Consider the following 18,793-nt stretch of genomic DNA (forward strand, 5'->3'; position numbering starts at 1 on the left):
TTATATCACATTTGCCATTTAGAAATAAGCTGTTCTACCAAAATATGCGTGATCAGCAAAGTTAACATTTAGTGCTCTAGAAAGAAATGTCATAACTATGAAACTTGATTTCCTCCTGACAGGAACACTATAAATTAGGCAGGCACAACGGCCAGGCTCACAAAACCTTCTTAGCCATCTATAATATGATCTGATGTGATTATTGCAACACCCGCTAGCAGTGCTATTGCAATGGTTCTGACAGTGCCCCTGTTATAAATCCAGGCTTTCAGGGATTTACTGCTCATCTGAAAGTGCTTGCTCCATTTGAAACTTGGCTCAAATAGTTCTGAAGAATCTACATAAATAAGAGTGTAGCATGGGGTAAGGAGATGAGGGGGGGGGGAATACAGCATCGATGACTTTACCACCTTCTTTCTCTCTCTTTTTTTTTTTTTTTTTTTTGCTGATCTTGAGCTGGATGAAGCCTGCAATCCAGTTACTGGACTAGGTATAAAGTGGTTTGCCAGACAGCAGAGAACTAGTCTGGGTTGGAACTTAGCAGAAGTATACTTGATTCATTGTGTACGCTAAAAAAAAAGTAGTGAGTAAATGCAGTAGTTTATTGTCATCCAAAAGTGTTGGTCCTGAAACTCAGAAAAATCTACTCAGTGGTGATATTTTCAGGTCCTCAGAACTGAAGTTTGGTTGGGCCATACAAAATTTTTAACTGAAGTTTATAGAACAACTCAACTCCACAGACCTATAACTACATAATGTTTAGAATTTTATTTTATGGTACACCTGTAATGAACACAACATAATATTTATATCATATTTAAATGATATAAACTAAAATTATGCAACAAATGAATATGATTATTAATATGTATTTGAAGCATACAGTTTGTCATGAAGGATCACGATGTGTGCTGAGAACACAAATTGAATAGAGTTCTGAAAACACGTCTGAGTCTTAACAGCTCATTTAAATTAAATTGTGTCCGAAGCAGTTTAGACCTTACAGCACATACGTGGATGGCAAATGAACAAAGCGCTGTCCCAGCAAGAATGAGAATAGCTCTTCTATTTGCTGACAGCACTTTGGAACTTCATAATCAGATCATACGACCACTCTCTGCCCATAGTGGAATGAGGCCTTGAGCTAGGGATGCTCTCAGGCTATGTACGATATTAGGAGTGTCATCAAGCCTAAAGTCTTTATTCATACAGATTAAGTCAGAAGGGGCATATATGGCTAAAAAACATGCTAGCTGACACAATTTTAACCATAAAGTTGTGGGCAAGGAGTGGAAGATGCTGGATAGACCTGCACTGAGCTAGAGCTAACTTGCTAACTGGTAGATTTGGGGTGTCTGTGGGGGCCAGTGAGGGGCAGGAGACTGGCAAGGAGAAATCCTGGGGAAGAAAAATCTATTAGTCTTGAGGAGACTGAAGTGGAATCATGGTATGGATTTGACTTGTCTTGAAATAATTAGTCACTTCTTGGGGACATGCTGGCCTCCTCTTGCTGTGTCTGGGGCTTGAGGCAGACATTGGAAAGGGAGAAACCTTACTCTTTCTGATGTTAGCCAGGTCCCAATTGGGGAATAAATGGCACGTTTATTGAATGCATTTGGAAAACCCAAATAAAAAATTAAAATGCAATTTAAATGCTTTGTTTCAAAAAAAACTCAAAGCATTGTTTTACTCTTGTATCATTTCTTTTAGAATTTCACCTGCATATACTTTATAAACAAATCAACTCCCCCTAAAAAAAATTACATTTTGGGTGAAATGCAATGTTTTGTTTTGCCCAGGAACTGAAATTTTTTATTTCACTTCAACCCTACATGATTTTCATCTGATTTTTTTGGTCTACTGATAAGCAGAACAAAGCATTATTTCCATCAGGTGATCTGCACATGCAGTAGAGATTTTTGAATCTCCTTTTCTTTGTGTTCTGTTCTCCTGATTTTGTGGGATTCTTAAAGCATTTGTAAAGGATGTATATGACATGATTTTAAATTCCCTAAAGACAATACAGATGGGCTGTGTAATTATTGCTGAGAGGTGCTATTTTCTATGTGCTATACAACTCGCATTCATAAAATTTACCTGACAGCCTGAAAAATGTGGCCATCTCAGAATACTCTGAAAGAATTCTTCTCAGTATAAAAGCATTTCTAGTTACAGAATTTATAACATATTTAATTTCATATCTGTGTGCATTCAATTTGTTCTGAAATGTTTACAGTGTATTACAAGATTTATAAAACAAAACTTTTGTAAAATTTATGATACATTTCTCTATTAGATTTATTCTGTCCTGTTTCAGAGCATGTGTTCATTGTTGGCAGCATATTGCTGAACTGGGTACTAGAATACATTAGGGGAGCGATCTGTGAGACAGATAGTTTGCTTATGTCTTATAAGGCTAATTTTTATGACTATCTGTAGCAAAGAACTGTGTGTGCAGGTTTGTATCTTTTTATTCACTGACAGAGAAACTACTATGTTGGGAGATGTTCAGGTCTCTACAAATTGCATTAAATAGCCTTTTCGTCTCCCCTCCTATGAAGGAAGGCATGTTCAGCGCCCTGTGATGCCAAGAATGCCTTGCTTGTTAACACTAGTTGCTAGTTTAAAGAATAATCAGTGAATACTTATTTTAAACTTGCAAATGGGGAAAAAAAAAAAAAAAAAAAAGTAAAAACCAAGTACATCTCTTTTTTGCAAGCTCACAGGGGAATATTGTTACACCAAGCACATACCAGCTTTTAGTTCTGGCTCAGATCCTTTTTAGTATTGGCTTAAACATTTGCATTTGTACTTAATAACTAATATAGCTGTAACATAGATTCTGTAGAGCATTGCCATCTTTAGTCCTTGGAGTGCCTTTCATTCGGTAGCAGTACTGGATGAAACAATTCATGGGAGGGGTTCAAGTAGGAAGTTTCCACTGCAAGGGTCTGTCCAATTTTAGTCAGTATTATATTTTGAGATTCAAAGTAAAATGTGAAGGTAAAATCTTAAATATACCAGTGAAGGTTGCCATAGCTTTCTCAGTGATTGCTAATTTAAGAAATAGTGAAGAAGGAAGCTCTTGTTTGGCTGTTTGGCTGAGCAGCTGGCAATTAATGAATTATAGGAAGTAGTCACAAGGTAATGGAATTAGCAAGTGAACATCTGGTATTAAAAATCAGTAAACAGAAGAGCTTTTATGATTTCTTAAATTTGGTGGGAAAACAAATGCCAGTTGAATATGACTGAAGAAACTATATGTACACAGTGAAAAAAAAATGCATTTCAAATGGCAGAGTATATATTTTAAAGTGAATGACTTCCCGATACACTGCAAAAGATGAATGGGGTCCAGCTGGCTTTCAGACATACATATCCTATCCTAGTTTTTAGACCAGCTGTTTCCATTGTTCTTCCCCAATTCTTACAGCAGTTGGAGATGATATAACTAGCTCAGAAGACCAACAAGTTGACCATACTCTGCCTGTGCTCATTTCCAGACTGTGATAACTCAGAATCTATACCCAACTACTGTTCTTGTGGACAGAAACAGTAACTATACTATCATATTTCTTGTGGTCCAACATCATCTCAGACTTAACATAGGTCTTGCTTACTGTGTCAAGATTATTCTTTTTCTCTGAAAAGCCTAAATACCAATTATGTGCTGTTTTTCAGCCTAATGCATTAGTTAGGGACAGTAAACTTCAGAACACTATTAGAATTGTATTTGATATTAGAATTCAATTAGTTTTAACTAGGGTCAAATGGAAAGAAATATTTAGAATTAAGTAAAAATAAAAGGTAGCAATTCAGTTCTTTGCTAACCAAAATTTATTTCTTTTTCTTCTTTCTTATTAAGAATAGACTTCAGCCACATAGATAGGAGCAGTGGTACTTCACAGGCACAAAGTCCATGGTAGTTTTGGATAGGGGGTGAGGACATCTGCAGTGTCTGCTGGCTGACTGCTTTTGACTCCACCAGATGAGACCTCTTCAGAGAAATGAGACACTCTGATTTCTTGATTTTTTAGTCATCTTGCATGTTCAGCTTAACAATGTGGTCCATTTTGAGAATCTCAGTGGTGATTTGGCAAGCGCTGTAAGATCAGGTGTGACACAATGCATTTTCCAGTGGGGAACTAGTGAGCAAATTAATGTCAGAAAATTTATTCTACCAGCGTGGTGATCAGGTATGATATTTTGTTACGAGAGTTGAAAACTCTAATCTAGACCTAAATACAATAGAATCCCCATTTTTCCTTCCTCTCAGTTTCATTAGTGAGATCTGAATTCCAGCTCTCCTGCCACTGCAGAAGAAGCACCTCAATTAAATATGAAATATCAAGATAAATGTCTGAATAAAATATCCAGGACTCAGACAAACTTCCAAAACCTGCTTGTGAGCAGCAAAATGCCATTAAATCCTCTAGGAACTCATTAATAGATTAACATTTGGAACAGTAATTACAGCTACATTAGCACTAAGAATAAAGAAAAATAAAGGAAAATCTAGTAGCATCATTCCTCTAATTTCTTGACACAAAATGAAGATCAATACCATAAAAAATCAGAGGTAAGGAATTAAAGTCAAGATGATTATGTCAAAAATAGGTAAGCTGTTCATACATATTTCTAATAAAACTAGTGTGGATAAAACTGTTACGTAATGTTTCATATTATTTGTGTGGAATAGTACTTCACAAGGGTTAGAAGAGGAATATTGAGGTGAAATCAAGGATATATCTAGAAATTGGATGAGTGGATTACTTCAGTGCTGTTAACCTAAATCACAACTAAAATTAACAATGTCAGGCTTTGTAGCTACATTTTCTAAGCTAAAGCAAGACACTTCTTTAGTAAGACAGAAATATATTACCCTTCAAAAGGATTAAATACTGCAAAAGTATTTTGAGAATTTATGGTACAGTTCTGTAAAGGGAAAAGATAAGATGAAGTAGGTACTATAGTTAGATAAATAGGTGAGATCTTGAGAAATGTTTTCATTTTTCATAAAATTCTCACAATCTGTAAATTATATATATATCATTCATTATAACATGGATTATGAATCTTGCAGATTTATAAAATATGAAGAAATTCAAATAGAGAAAATATTACTTTATTTAGAAATACTTCTCTATTACTGTAAGTGTACTTACTGCAGAACCAAGCTGCACTGCAGTATGCCAGTGGGAACTGAGCTATTTCAAGAAGAAAAAAAAATAAAATATATGAAAAGTAACAAGGTTGTAAAATATATAAATGACAAATAAAATGAAGTCATCAATGTATAAGAAATGTTAAGGTCTTAGGTTTGCAATTTTCTTATTTAAATGCCCTCATTGATTTGTTACAAATACTGTTAACCCTGTGTTTGGAAAATGGTGAGGACATTATCACTTGTGTTCTCATTTGTAATAAAATAGATTAACTTGCTGTGAAATTTTAACTAGGCTGAGACACAACAGTAGCTACCTAATGAACCAGAGCACATTGCTGTTAAGTAGCTAAATAGATGCATACTGATTACAGGACTGAAAAATGGATCTGTTTACTTGCAAAAAAAAGAGTCTGTTCATAGTGTTATTCATTATAGTAGAGGAAATTCTGCATTACATTTCCACACAAACATTTAGAAATAGTTTCTCTATCAACATGCAGTCTTATATGACAGTACTCTATCCTTATTTGTAGTACATAAAATATAGGGAAGATTTCTTTTCCTTTGTTACCTATAGGGAAGGGTACATCTTCCCTGTATATGTAAATTTTTGTAACCAGAAAGACGTTAGATGACATAATCAACTAAATCTCTTAGAAAATGATTCACTGTGTGATTAAGAATGACATTATTATTTGACACATTTATTTCTGCCTGAACATTTCAAACTAAGACCCTGAGTTTGAAGGCAAATTACTTGAAGAGATTATTTTATAGCAAGAGACAATGGGAAGTACACTTACCAGAAGGAGCTTGAATACTTCGCTTTTCCAAATCATCAGCTTTTGAATTACTCAAATAACTCCCATTTAAGGTGACATATATGTCTGTTTGTGTGATATCTAAGTGTTAATTTCATCATCATATTTGTTCATAGGTGTTTTTTTTTTTGCAGAACAGTTGGCATGTCCTCTTCTTGGCTATTCATTTTCATGGTTGCAATAGACAATGAAGTTTACTTAAACTATGCACTCTTCAGTAAAATTAGTCATTTCAAAATTGTATCTAATTGTAAATTGAGTACTCTTTGTGATAAAAAGGAAATAAGTAGTGCCAAAGAGAACTGTTAAAACTAAAATCCAGACAAATAGCATTACAGTCAGAGTGGTAGCCTGTTAGCTGTAACCCATTATTTACACAAAGCACATTTACACAAAGCACATTTATTTACACAAATGTAAAAGACAGTATATATAAGCTCAGGGTTGCACAGTCATAGAATGGTTCAGGTTTGAAGGGACCTTAAAGACCACCCAGTTCCAACCCCCCTGCCATGGGCAGGGACACCTCCCACTGGTCCAGGCTGCCCAAGGCCCCATCCAGCCTGGCCTTGAACACTTCCAGGGATGGGGCATCGACAGCTTCCCTGGGTAGTCTGCTCCAGTGTCTCAGCACCCTCATAGTAAAGAATTTCTGTCTAATGTCTAATCTAAATCTGCCTTCTTAGTTTAAAAACATTACCCTTTGTTCTATTGCTACACACCCTGATAAAATGTCCCTCCCCATCTTTCTTTTAGGCCCCTTTTAAGTACAGGAAGTCTGCTATAAGGTCTCCTGAGCCTTTTCTTCTCCAGGCTGAACAACCCCAATTCTCTCAACGTGTCATCGTAGGAGAGGTAATCCAGCCCTCTTGTCGTTTTTGTGACCCTCCTCTGGACTCACTCCAACAGCTACATGTCCTCTTATGCTCAGGGCCCTAGAGCTGAGGACAGCATTCCAGGTAGCATCTCACAAGAGCAGAGGAGAGGCAGACAATCACCCTCTTCAGCCTACTGGCTGCACTTCTTTTGATGGACAGCCTTGGATATGGCTGGCTTTCTGGGCTGCAAGCACCCATTGCCATCTTACATTGAGTTTTTCATTCACCAACACCCCCAAGACTTCCTCAGGGCTGCTCTCAATCCACTCATCACCCAGCCTATACTAGTGCTTGAGATTATGCCCACCCAGAGGCAGGACCTTGCGTTTAGCCTCGCCAAACTTCATGACGTTTGCACAGGCCCACCTCTTAAGCCTGTCAAGATCCTTCTGGATGCCATTCCTTCCCTCCAGACTGTCAACTGTACCACACAGCTTGGTGTTGTCAGCAAACTTGCTGAGGGTGTACTCAATATCACTGTCCATGTCACCAACAAAGATCTGAAAGATCAGTCTCAATACCCACTCCTGAGGACTCCTGACTGCTTGTCACAGGTCTCCACCTGAACATCGAGCTGTTGACTGCAACTCTTTGAATACAACCATCCAGCCAATTCCTAATCCACTGAGTGGTCCATCCATCAAATCCGTCTCTCCAATTTAGAGACAAGGAAGTTGTGTGGGACAGTGTCAAATGCCTGAACAAGACGAAGTAGATGACATCAGTTGCATATATATTGTTATTCATATATATAGAAGAATATTTTTGGGGTGACCCTATAAATGTGGTTTACTAAGCAGACCATCCCCAGAATAAGTTGCAACTCTTTTTTATTCTTCTGCTCATCTCAGCAATCTTTAAAATCAGTCTTTTGAGACCAAGAAGAAAACAATGGCCATTTGAAGATCAGTAGCTTAAAGTTTTGTTGTTGTTGTTGTTGTTTTTTCTTTTTATTTTTTCCCATAATTTGAGAATTTATTTTAAATCATTCATTTTTAAAAACTTCAAGATCTTCTGCTCAACATAGTAGATTAATTTTTTAAAACTTACATTTTTTAATTAGCATTAAAAAAACACTGCATTTAAAAGTCTTCCTGTAAGATTTATTAGTTATTGTGTGTTCATTAAATAACAGATAATTGAAGAATCCATTGAGGATTAACAGCTATGTAATAGATACATATCTGTTATGTGATTTTGAGGCTCAGTTGTTATTTAATGTACAATAAAGACACATTCAATGCTACGTTTTTGGCTGGTGTGATTGGAATAGACAAATACAACCCCTTGCTATTAGGAGGATCCGTTCACATATTCCCTTCGCATCGTTCTCAAATGAGTCTGTAAATATGAAGATGGGTGTGTTTTAGAGAGATGGCTTTAATGGGTAACAGGATATTCTTAAAACGTTGATCTTACTGCAACTGTTATTAATGAATTTCTTAGATAGGTTATTAGCAGAAGCTATTTTGCTAGCTATTTATAATGGATAAACTATTAGAATCTAGTGTTCTGTTCCTCAAGTGATATTATTGATTTATCATTGTCTAGCAAAAACTGCAGTAAAAATTTGGATGCTGTTGAGCTTATTTTCAAAAACACATGGAAAATTGCCACCAAGTAGCCAGAACACATACTTCTTAATGAAAAATCTTTTGAGAGTAGGTTAGAAGGAAGAAAATTTTCAAGATTCCTTTGAGACAACTTCTCCAGATTACCCTGTAGTTGTGATTTTTAATGAGGTGGAGGCAAAGGATCTGCCTTAAAAAAAAAAAGGGGGGGGGGGGGGGGGGGGATGAGGGGGGAATATTCCAGTCCTGTGTTTCCACAGGTTTCTACAGGGAACAGCTGACTGCCATAGATGAGGAGATGAGGGCAACTGCAAAGATGCAGTTTCTGGACTTCTGTAAATTAAACATCTACTTATTACTGTCTCTCCAGTGGAACTATACCTTTAAGGATTTTATTAGCTGTAGCAGAGGATTTAAAACATAGAGATTTTAAAATAAGAGTACCTAGAACATCTCAGGTCATGATCTGCCCCTTTTAGAAAATTCTCATTTTTTTTTCTTGGTCCTGGGAACAGGAATGAAGGGGACTAGAATTTTGAATCAATTCAGAAAGAATAATGCATGAGGAATCACTGGGTTGGAAAGGATCTCAAGTGATCATATAATCAATCACATTTCTCAAGTTCTCAAGACAAGATGAATTATTGCTTGTCTAACCTGTTAATAAAGATTTTTCCTGGTGGAAATTCCATATCTCCAGGCAATTTGCAAGTTTAGATACACAGAGCTGAAGAATTTAATTTTGCTAAATTTGACAATTTTCTTACCTCGTTTTTCTCCTTTCCCTAAAGTACTAGGTATATTTAAATTAGAAGTTAATCTCAGAATTTTGTGTGCAAATATGCACATAAGAATTTGCAAGCACAGACTTATTTTTGTTAGCCAGTGATGCTTTCCATCCAAAAGTGAATTTGTCTTACCAGTACCACAACTTTTAAAATTGGTCTGTGTGCTACCCTGAGAAGATGATTTAATCTTTCAGGCACAGTAGTAGTTTTTCTTGGGAGGTGTTTTTGATGGTGTTTTGTGCCAGTTAGTGCAGATCTGAGTTATTTATTTGAACTGTAACTCATACATGCCGATTTTAATATCTGTAGATAAAAATTAGTTTCTACAAGCTGCATGTAAAAACATGCTTTATATTCCTGTGTGTGAAAAAGTTAGAAAATATCAAGGAAAAAAAAAAAAGGTGTTAAGTGCTGTGTCGTGACACTAAAGATGAAAAACTGTGCCTAGATGCATTACAGGTAGAAGACTCTACTGCTTTTGAGTATAGAAGGCTGTACCACCCTTTTGATGTGAATTCTGTTCACTGTTTATCTTGGAAAGACTATTTTTATTTCTATTTTACCCACTTTCATTTTCTGATTGAACTTCACTGATGCTCATTAATTAAATTGCACAGACCTTGTCTTATTTCTGTTTCAAGGAAAGGATTCAAGACAGCCCCTCTCCAGCTCCGTCTCTAGAAGACAGTCAGCGGCCTGGGAGCCACGCTTCCTCCCATCAGAGCAGCAGCGTGTCCAGCTCACCCTCCCAGCTGGACAACACCCCAGACAGAATCGGTTAGTGCTTTGCAGCCTCACACCCCATGACAACAACTGACCTTAAAAATTTTATCAGGTTTTTGAAGCAAATATTTATTTACTGGGAATCTCAGGAAAGACCTTGCTTTATTAAAAAAACAAAGGACCAACCAAACACTCCCCCCCCCCCAATAGCCAGAAAATTTATTGCTACAGTTTGTTTAATTAGGCCCATCACTATGCAGAGACCAGCCCCTCAGACTCGTTCTGTGCCTGCATCCATCTATGCACAGAAGATATTGCCCGTTCTATGGTATGACTGACTAAATCTTGCATGCTGGCATGAGAAAGTGCCTCTGAAAGCACCTGGAGTTGAAAAAGAACAAGAAATGTTTTAATTTGAATGTATGTCAGAAAAGTCTCAGATTATACAATGAGTTTTCCACTCCAAAAACCTCCTCTTGCCCAGATGTTTCCTCATTGTAATGAAGGTGAGAGCTTTTTGATTTTTTTTGGTCTCTCAACAACAGTTTTCACAGTCTGTGCACTATTGATCTTGTGTTTAAAATGCAAATTTGGGTTGGAGGAAGTTTGGATCATATTCTTGGTGCTTCCAGGAGGGATCTAGGGCAAGTCAATTAACATCTTTTCATGTCAGTGTATGTCAACACTGTTGTCTTCACAGTGACTGTTGCCCATGCAGGCATTGCTGAGCTAGATTTAAACTGCAAAAACAGTGCTGCTCGTGGAAGTCATTGTAGTCTTCTCTCCCATCAAATAACTACTCAGCTGCTTGCTGGGATTTGGGAATTTTAACTGTGGTCCATGATACAGCACCAGTGCACTACATAGCACAGTTGGCAATACACAAAAACTAGTGAATAGAAACTGAGCTATTTTCCTTAACATATGCATACCCAGGGCTAGGACTAGAAAGTAGATTCCCTTCAGCTCTCATATATTTAAAATAGGGCTAGAAATACACAGGACTAGAAATGTAAATTCCCTTAGCAACAATGAAAAAATGACTTTTTTACCTTATTGTAGCTTTTGAAAGCTACTGTAACTTGCTATATTAAAAGTAGCAGCACATACTGCAATCCTCTGAGCCCCAGAAATAATGCTAAAATTTTTTTTTAAAGAAAGATTTTATTTATGTTGAACCACACATTTCTCTATATTGAAGTCAAATGCTTATTGTTACAGAGATATGTACATATACTGCATATAAATATGTGGCTTTTTTTACTCTTACAATTTTTGCAAATTTTTAACAAGTCTCCTCACTGGAATGACTGTAGATTCTGTAATTGCAGAAAATGATTTTTTTAATCAAATAAGAACAAAGAAAACAAGCAGTCCTGAAATCATAAACTTAATGTCTCTTTGATTTTGAAAATTTTAACTGAAGAAATTTTTAGCACCATGGAGTATGTTTTTTTTTTTCTTTTTAGATTCATCTGTGGGTTACTATCTCTGTATCTGCATTTCTTTATTAAGCTTGGTGCTTTATAGATACTTGCTAAAACCTAAATCCTTTGTTTTACTAAATGCATTTTTCCCCACAATTATTTCTGAGAAGTACTTTTCTAAATTGTTAATTTGAACTTTTTATAAGAAATAAGATTCCTCACAGTAATAATTTTAGTTCCGTCCTGGTATCTTTTTTAAATCAACTTGAGCAAATTTGCATTTGCTACTTATTTGGCTCTAACTGCTGAATTAGGTGATTTATGGACAGTACAAATGGTCAGTTGCTTTCAAAATTATACAGTATAAATAAATGTTGAAATATCAAACTATTGACAAAAAGGTATAATTTAATATTTTTCTATTTTCTGACATTTCTTTACTGACAGTGTTATATAGCTGTGCATTCTGATTTTTTTTAGCTATGTTGACCAACAGCAGGGAAGGAGAACTCATTGATCAAGAAACCGGGACGAGCCTAAAAAAAATGCAAAAGGAGAAAGGTAAAATTGAACTGTTTCTCATCTCAGACATTTAATTACAGTTACATGTTGTATTCCTTTCTCTAGTATTCTGCATATGCAATGGCATAATACCATAAGTCTAAGAAAACTACATGCCTAATTGCAATGAATAACGTATCCGGTGAATTTAGATCACATTCTTCTTAGGAAGTGTTAACAATTATATCTTCGCTTCCCTCTATTTATACCATATGGGAGTAATACCTTGCTGGTCTTTTGACTCAATTATTTATGAAGTCCCTAGCAACTATTTGATTAGTCACACAGAGTTGTTTCTTTTCCTCCAGTGGATGTGTGTGCAGGCTACTCTAATGCTGGTACATAGTTGAGGGAAATATTAGACATTTTTCACATCTCATAATATTGCATCAGCTCACAAGTGAGAGGCAGCAAAGGGAGAGGTGAAGCTTAACCTATAGAGTTGGTCTGGTAGACAGGGAAGTGCCTCCTCTGCTCATTTCTCCTTGCAGTGATTGTTGGGAGCTGGTGAAAATGAGTATGTTGGTGTATGCAGGTAAGCCCTGGGGAGGTGTCACAGTCACAGACAGAGATGTGGCATCTGCAGCTACATGTAGAGGAGGAAGGCATTTTGTTTCCTTGGAAATACCAAAAAATAAATTAATCATATTAGTAGACAAAGTTTATTCTGGCAGTACATACAGAGAGCACCATACAAACTGAGTGTCTGCAAAAACAAGATGACATGTAGCTGAAGAACTGAAAGAAAGATGAAGGTAAGAGTGAGGTGAATACTAGAAAATATGCTTCAAAAGCATATACCAAGGAAGTTACTAAGATTTTAAGGCAAGAGATGGGAAGGAAAAGTAAGAGAATAAAGTGTCCAAAAGAGGAGACAACATAAACTAAATGTACTTATAAGTCTACTGAAAACAGGAAGATTTTATCATAAATGAAAATGCAAACGGTTTTTTATTTTGGCCAAGGAAATTTTAGATCATCTAATAAAATCAGACAAACTCAAATCCTTAGGCCTATGTAAATGATTGCACTCTGTGTTTATTTTCTAAGCAAATTTAAATGCAATTTACTATAACTATAAACAATTGTATGAGCTACTCCAAAAAAGAATTTGAAGGCTTCAAGTGCACTGAGGTTCCAGAGTTCTAAAAAATTATTTTGGCATATTCACGAAAAGGATGACCATCTTATTGGGCATCTTATGACTGCATTATCGTGGGACAGATGCTGAAATTTTAAAAGCATCAACAGCATATATCCATCTACAGTGTATATCCAACAATTTCAAGCTGAGTTCACATTAAGCAGTGAGATAGATGTATATTTCAGCTCCTTTAGGAGCCTCTGGTTTATAGGATGCAAGCACTCTGTAATGATGGACTGCGCCAGTAAGATACAGTCAGTATTCTGCTTCTGAAAATCCATAGCCTGTCACCCCATACAAGTTGTTATTATTCTTCTGTGATTTTTATCAGTCCAAAATGCATTCTTTGTTCCTAATAGTACTAGTATTCTCCTCTGTATAATTATTTTGGGCTTTGTTGCACCTCAAATATGTTGAACAATTTTCATATTCAGATGTGGACAGTCACTGAAGAGTGTGATGTATGCTGGGTTACTCAGCAGAAAATATCCATATAATCTGTATACAGAACAAGCTTTGTTTTTAAAACCTGCCATTACTTTTACTAAGGCAAAATATATTTACCATGGAAAAGATTTTCAAAGTTACTAAGAAGGAATGTAGTTAAAATAAAAGTATCAACATTTATTAAGTATGACAAGTAAGCGGTTTATACAACCATGGCAAACATATGTTTTCACATCTGCTTTGAGTAATATCATCATGATTTTAAAAATGATTTATAGCTCTGCAGGACATAAAATGCCAGCTTTGCTGTAAGTTGGAAGTTTTCAAACAACAAAGAAATTATTGAAGGCGTATATTGAGCATGTTTTTGTTACACATCTTGTTATATCTTTACATATCTGAACACTCTGTAACAATTAAGGTAGCAACAAATGAAAATTAATTAACTAAAATTTTGCAGCAGTACCACTCATGTGAAAGTGTAGCATGAAGAACAATAAAACTTACTGTAATTATAGTAAGCAAATACTGTGACCTCAGGACACACCGTTTTGTTTTCCATCTCCCATTAAAAGTGACCTCAGCATCATACAAAAATTCGTCAGTTTGTTCTCATCAAAGTAATTTCACGATAATCAGTGTCGAAAAGCATATAACTTAATGGTTTTTCCAAAAAAAGACAGTTAATATGAAGTTATTCCAGTTATACTGAGATGTTTGCATATGTTGAAGGGACAAAATTACAGAATTAATGGCTGTCTCAGTGCAGAGGGGTTAGAGGCTGGTTACAGACCATACATTTAAGCTTGTTGAAGGAGCAATGCCATTAAATCTCAATTACTCCACATCCTTTCATCATCTTTTTAGGAAGTACAGTCAGGCTCAATATTAGAAGACAACTAAATCAAACATCTTTATAGGTCAGCCGTTTTATATTTTATACAAAATATTTTATACTATTATATTCTGGACAAACATCTTTGACCAGTATGGTGCACCAGCATTCTGCCTGTGCATCCGTGTCAGGGTGTGAGTGAAAACCATATGAAACGTAATGTGTACTTTATTTTAAAATTGCTAATGAAAGGAAACAGAGTTAGAAAATCCCCCACGAAACATAGCCCCAAATGTTCACAGAGACTTAAATACAAGTTCTTTCTGCTTGTGCTTACCTGCAATTTCTGTTTTTAAAGAGTAACATTTTAGCTGCACAAATGCATGGTAACTAAAATTTTAAATTTGCCTGCTTCGGTATTTAGCATGGAAAAAAATCTCTATTGTATGGGAAGGGATTTTGTTAGACATAGGCTTTATGGAAATACACATATGAAATCTGACATTAGAAAGGCTAAACGAGCCAGAAAAGTCTTTAGCCATACCTGCCAGTGGGATTTAATTGCAGGTACAATTATTCCATGTGACTGTATGGCAAAAAATATTTCAAACTCCTCATATAGGATGAAATAATAAAAGACACTAGCATAACTCTTTCCATAGTGAAGTCAATAGGAGGGATTGTGATGTCTTCAGTGGGAACAGAGTTTGGCCAGAGCCTACTATTTCGAACAATAGCTCCCCCAGCTAATAGTCCTGGTCATTATTCCTGTCTGGAATGGTATATACTGCCAGGCTGTGCGATCATTGTACCTCCTGGGCCAGTGGCATGCCCTGACCCCTGTGAGATGTGGGCATATGCCAGCCCTGGCGTGAGTTTAGCAGGAGGCAAGCAGGACACAAGGGCCTCTGGGGAACCATGACATGCTTTCATGGGGCCTTCACATGGACGTCTGGGGAGCTGGAGCTGCACCTCACCTTAACTGAACCAGAGTAAGAATTTGTGGGAAAATTTCATAAATGACCAGTTTCTTCAGGCTTAGTTCAGGTACTCTTTGAGTAGAAATGAGGACTGTATTTGTTGAGAAAATGGTTTCCTCTGAATCTCCCAGAGCTGCTCAGTGGCGATGCTACCTCCTTTAGCCCAGTCATATGCATTCTCAGAGCACAACTCTGGACCCAGTGCCTGTGTCTCATGTTTACAGTAGACAGTAGTCTCCAAACCTGCATCTGTCAGCTATCCCTTTTCATTTTATTGAAGGCCACCTTTCCATTTATTAGTTCAAGGAAATGGGAATTTTGCATCATTTCTGTCAGCTAAGTGAAGTATTTTCAGATGGCCAGAGACTATGGTAATGAAAGCATAACTATATTTATTGTATCTCTTTGGCAGAAAAGAGATTTTATGCCCTTTAAATGAATCATTGCCAAAGGACTGGGTTACTCATGATGCGAGGGGCGGAGAAAGAGCAGGTGCAGAACACCTGAAACAGCAACAGGCCCCCAGTGGTGGGGGATGTCCTCCAGAGAGAGGACTTCTCCAACAATTAATCTGAAAGCATCCAGATGGAGAGTGCAAGGAATAAAAACAGGAACTAAGAGTACAAAGCTGTAACATGCATCATCTGTAGAAAGTCTATGAGAGGTGCCAACACTTCAGATGTTCACCATGCTATTTCTTTGACATATCAGTACTCACATGGTAAAGGTATAATGACAAATAAGCAGTTTTCCTTAGGATCATTCTCATGAACCTCCTCTTGAGATACATGAAAAATGTCTGAAATTGGAAGTGAATTCATGGTCCTTTTGATATCTAAGTGTGATTAATTTAGAGCCCCAGGAGTTGTTTCACAAGCAGTGGATGCAGTAATACATGGATTTAAAGGCTGCAAGGTTTTCTTTTTCCAAAAATCTCAAGTGACTTGCATGGCACAAACATTCACTAGAAAATTCAGAGATATTTTTATATTTTCTGTCGTCTGAGAATACTGAGGGATAACAAACACAGTGCTGTATTCTGTGTGAAGGCTTTTTCCACAAGTTTTTGTTGTTGTTAAATTTAACCTGCAAGTGAACTGACAACTGATAAAATGGTGGCCTAAGAGTAGATGTGATCTTTCACGAGTCAATCAATCCAAGCAAACAAACAAAAAACCTCAAACCATGAAACTGAGGCAAACTCTTAACACTTAGATTCACAATATATGTGAATAGAAAATAAGAGTTCTAATTTCTACAGTGTATAGACGTGTGTCATTATGACTGTGCATTTAACCATTGCTAAGACATTTATAAATACAAGGACAATTAGTTTTGGAAGAGACTTTAATGAAATATTCCAAGGTCACATCTTTTACATTAAGTTTATAGTGGTTGTTGTAAGTAAATAAATTTACTTCATTATCAAAATCAAGTTAACAATGCCATTTATCTGGAGTAAAATACCTGTTTTGTAATTATCTTGGCATACAGATGAAGACAGTTTCTTACATTGATATATAATTTATTAATATGTCTTATTTATTAAATTTCTATGGCTTTAGTATATTGCTGTCTAAACACTGTGATGAGCCTAGGTAAATATGCTGAAATACGAAATTCTCTTTACTCGGATGGCTTTTGGACCAAATTTTTTTTTAGCAATTTGTATAAGGTCATGTCATAAAATGGATAAATAAGAATGAAACGAGACAGATATGTGGTATTTCATTGAGTCATAGAATGGCTTGGGTTGGAAGGGACTTTAAAGATCATCTAGTTCCAGCACCCACTAGATCAGGTTCCCCAGGGCCTCATCTAAACTGGTCTTGAAAGTTTGCTAAAGGTTGCTTCTCTCCAAAGTCAGGGTTTACCACTTCCACTTTTCCTTGAATGCTGTGAATTGAGTTTTCAGTAGGTCCATCTTACTGACCTATAGCAGATTTGAAAGGCATAAAAGTGGAAGGGGGATGGGGGGGGGGGGTGGAATTGCTGAATGGCACCTAGTGGCTTTTGGATTGGGCCCAGTAATCTTTTCCTTAGAGTTAACGCTCACATTAAAACTGACCCTTTGAATTCTCTGGCTCATAATACCTCTGATGCAAAGTCATTAACCTGAAAACTGCAGTTGATGACATTCTTAATTGACATTAGTTATTTAATAAGTTTGCCTTCAGTCCTCATTAAGAGCAGTAAGATAAAAAAAATATGCATCCTGAAAGATTGCTGAGAGGTTTTCTTACGTTACAGAGATCCTTGAGATCTGTGGGAATGTACTGAAGTAGGCTCAGCCTCCACCTGCCTGTGCTCTCACCCTGCCATAGGTACCAAACCTGCTCCTGAGAAATTGTGTTTGTGCATTTGTGTGCCCAAGTGTGTAACCATGTGTACATGTAGGGAAGGAATAGGTTCTTCTCAGTGTGAATTCATCCAGTAAGTAGTCTTAGACTGTCACTGCTTGAAATTTTCACTTGCACAAACAGTACACATTACTGAAAAACATGTCATTTCTAGCAAGGACAACAAAGACTGTGTGATCAAACACTTGTTCACTAGGAAACTGCTTAGAAGCCAGCAATTGCTGCTTTCAGTACAGGTTTCTGTTATAAAAAAAAAGAAGATTTTGGCATGTTTCATGCATTTGATTTAAGCCAAAGTAAGTGATACAAACTGATACAAATTTAAATTAATAACAAAAATTACTGTTTATTGTGACAGATTTGCAATATTTGTGTCTGAGGACAAGCTTCAAGATACTCATAGAAACTGCACTGTATAAAAAATAGGTTTAATTTCTAAGGGTTACTGATAATGAGCTAAGTTTTACAGTTTGCCATGTTAGCCATAGAGATAGGTTCTATTTGGTTGAAATACTGAGTGATGCAGTCACAGCCATGGTCCTGGCTCCAGAGCCTTTGTTTCAGTCAAAAACAGAGAGGACCAAATCCATTCTGCATTATGACAGCAATGTGTGCTCCTGCTGTTGAGAGCAAATCCAGCCTTTATAGCATCAGCAGACTTCTGTTGGAAGCTTTTTTCATATTATCTGCTTTGGAAATGAAGCAGTACACCTGAGAGAGTGGACCACCACCATCATAGGCAATTGATATAATAGGATCCGTGTTAAGTTTGACAGAAACATCTTGGGAATAAATTTAGCACACTAAAGGCAGCTGTGAGATTGGCTGTTGGTGTTTTTAAGTATCTCATTAATGCTTCATTGATACACCTGTGCCCCGTATTAGACCAGCCTTTGTATCTTCTGCTAGATGGACCAGACTTCTAGGAGTTTGAAACATCACTCTTATCTCTGTAACTGTATTTTGCCTGAATATCTGTTAAAAATCAGCCCCTCCGTATCTCAGTCATGTTTGAAACTGAGAGTTGGATTCCTAAGTCATATTAGAATTTTGTTAATTTGTGACATATTTGTAATACTTTGTCCTGTCAA

The 18,793-nt window shown here is 36.5% G+C and overlaps 1 protein-coding gene across 2 annotated transcripts in view; it reads left to right on the forward strand.

Annotated features, from left to right (window-relative positions):
* Positions 1–18,793, forward strand: part of DACH2 (dachshund family transcription factor 2) — a 288,158-nt gene that overhangs the window by 225,443 nt on the left and 43,922 nt on the right. For both annotated transcript variants that reach the window (XM_035323846.1, XM_035323847.1), the window contains exons 6-7: positions 9,867–10,002; positions 11,856–11,936. In XM_035323846.1, the coding sequence (XP_035179737.1) occupies positions 9,867–10,002; positions 11,856–11,936 (217 nt within the window). The remainder of the gene's footprint in view (positions 1–9,866; positions 10,003–11,855; positions 11,937–18,793) is intronic.

This window comes from Oxyura jamaicensis, chromosome 4 (assembly GCF_011077185.1).
Source record: "Oxyura jamaicensis isolate SHBP4307 breed ruddy duck chromosome 4, BPBGC_Ojam_1.0, whole genome shotgun sequence".
NCBI lineage: Eukaryota > Metazoa > Chordata > Aves > Anseriformes > Anatidae > Oxyura > Oxyura jamaicensis.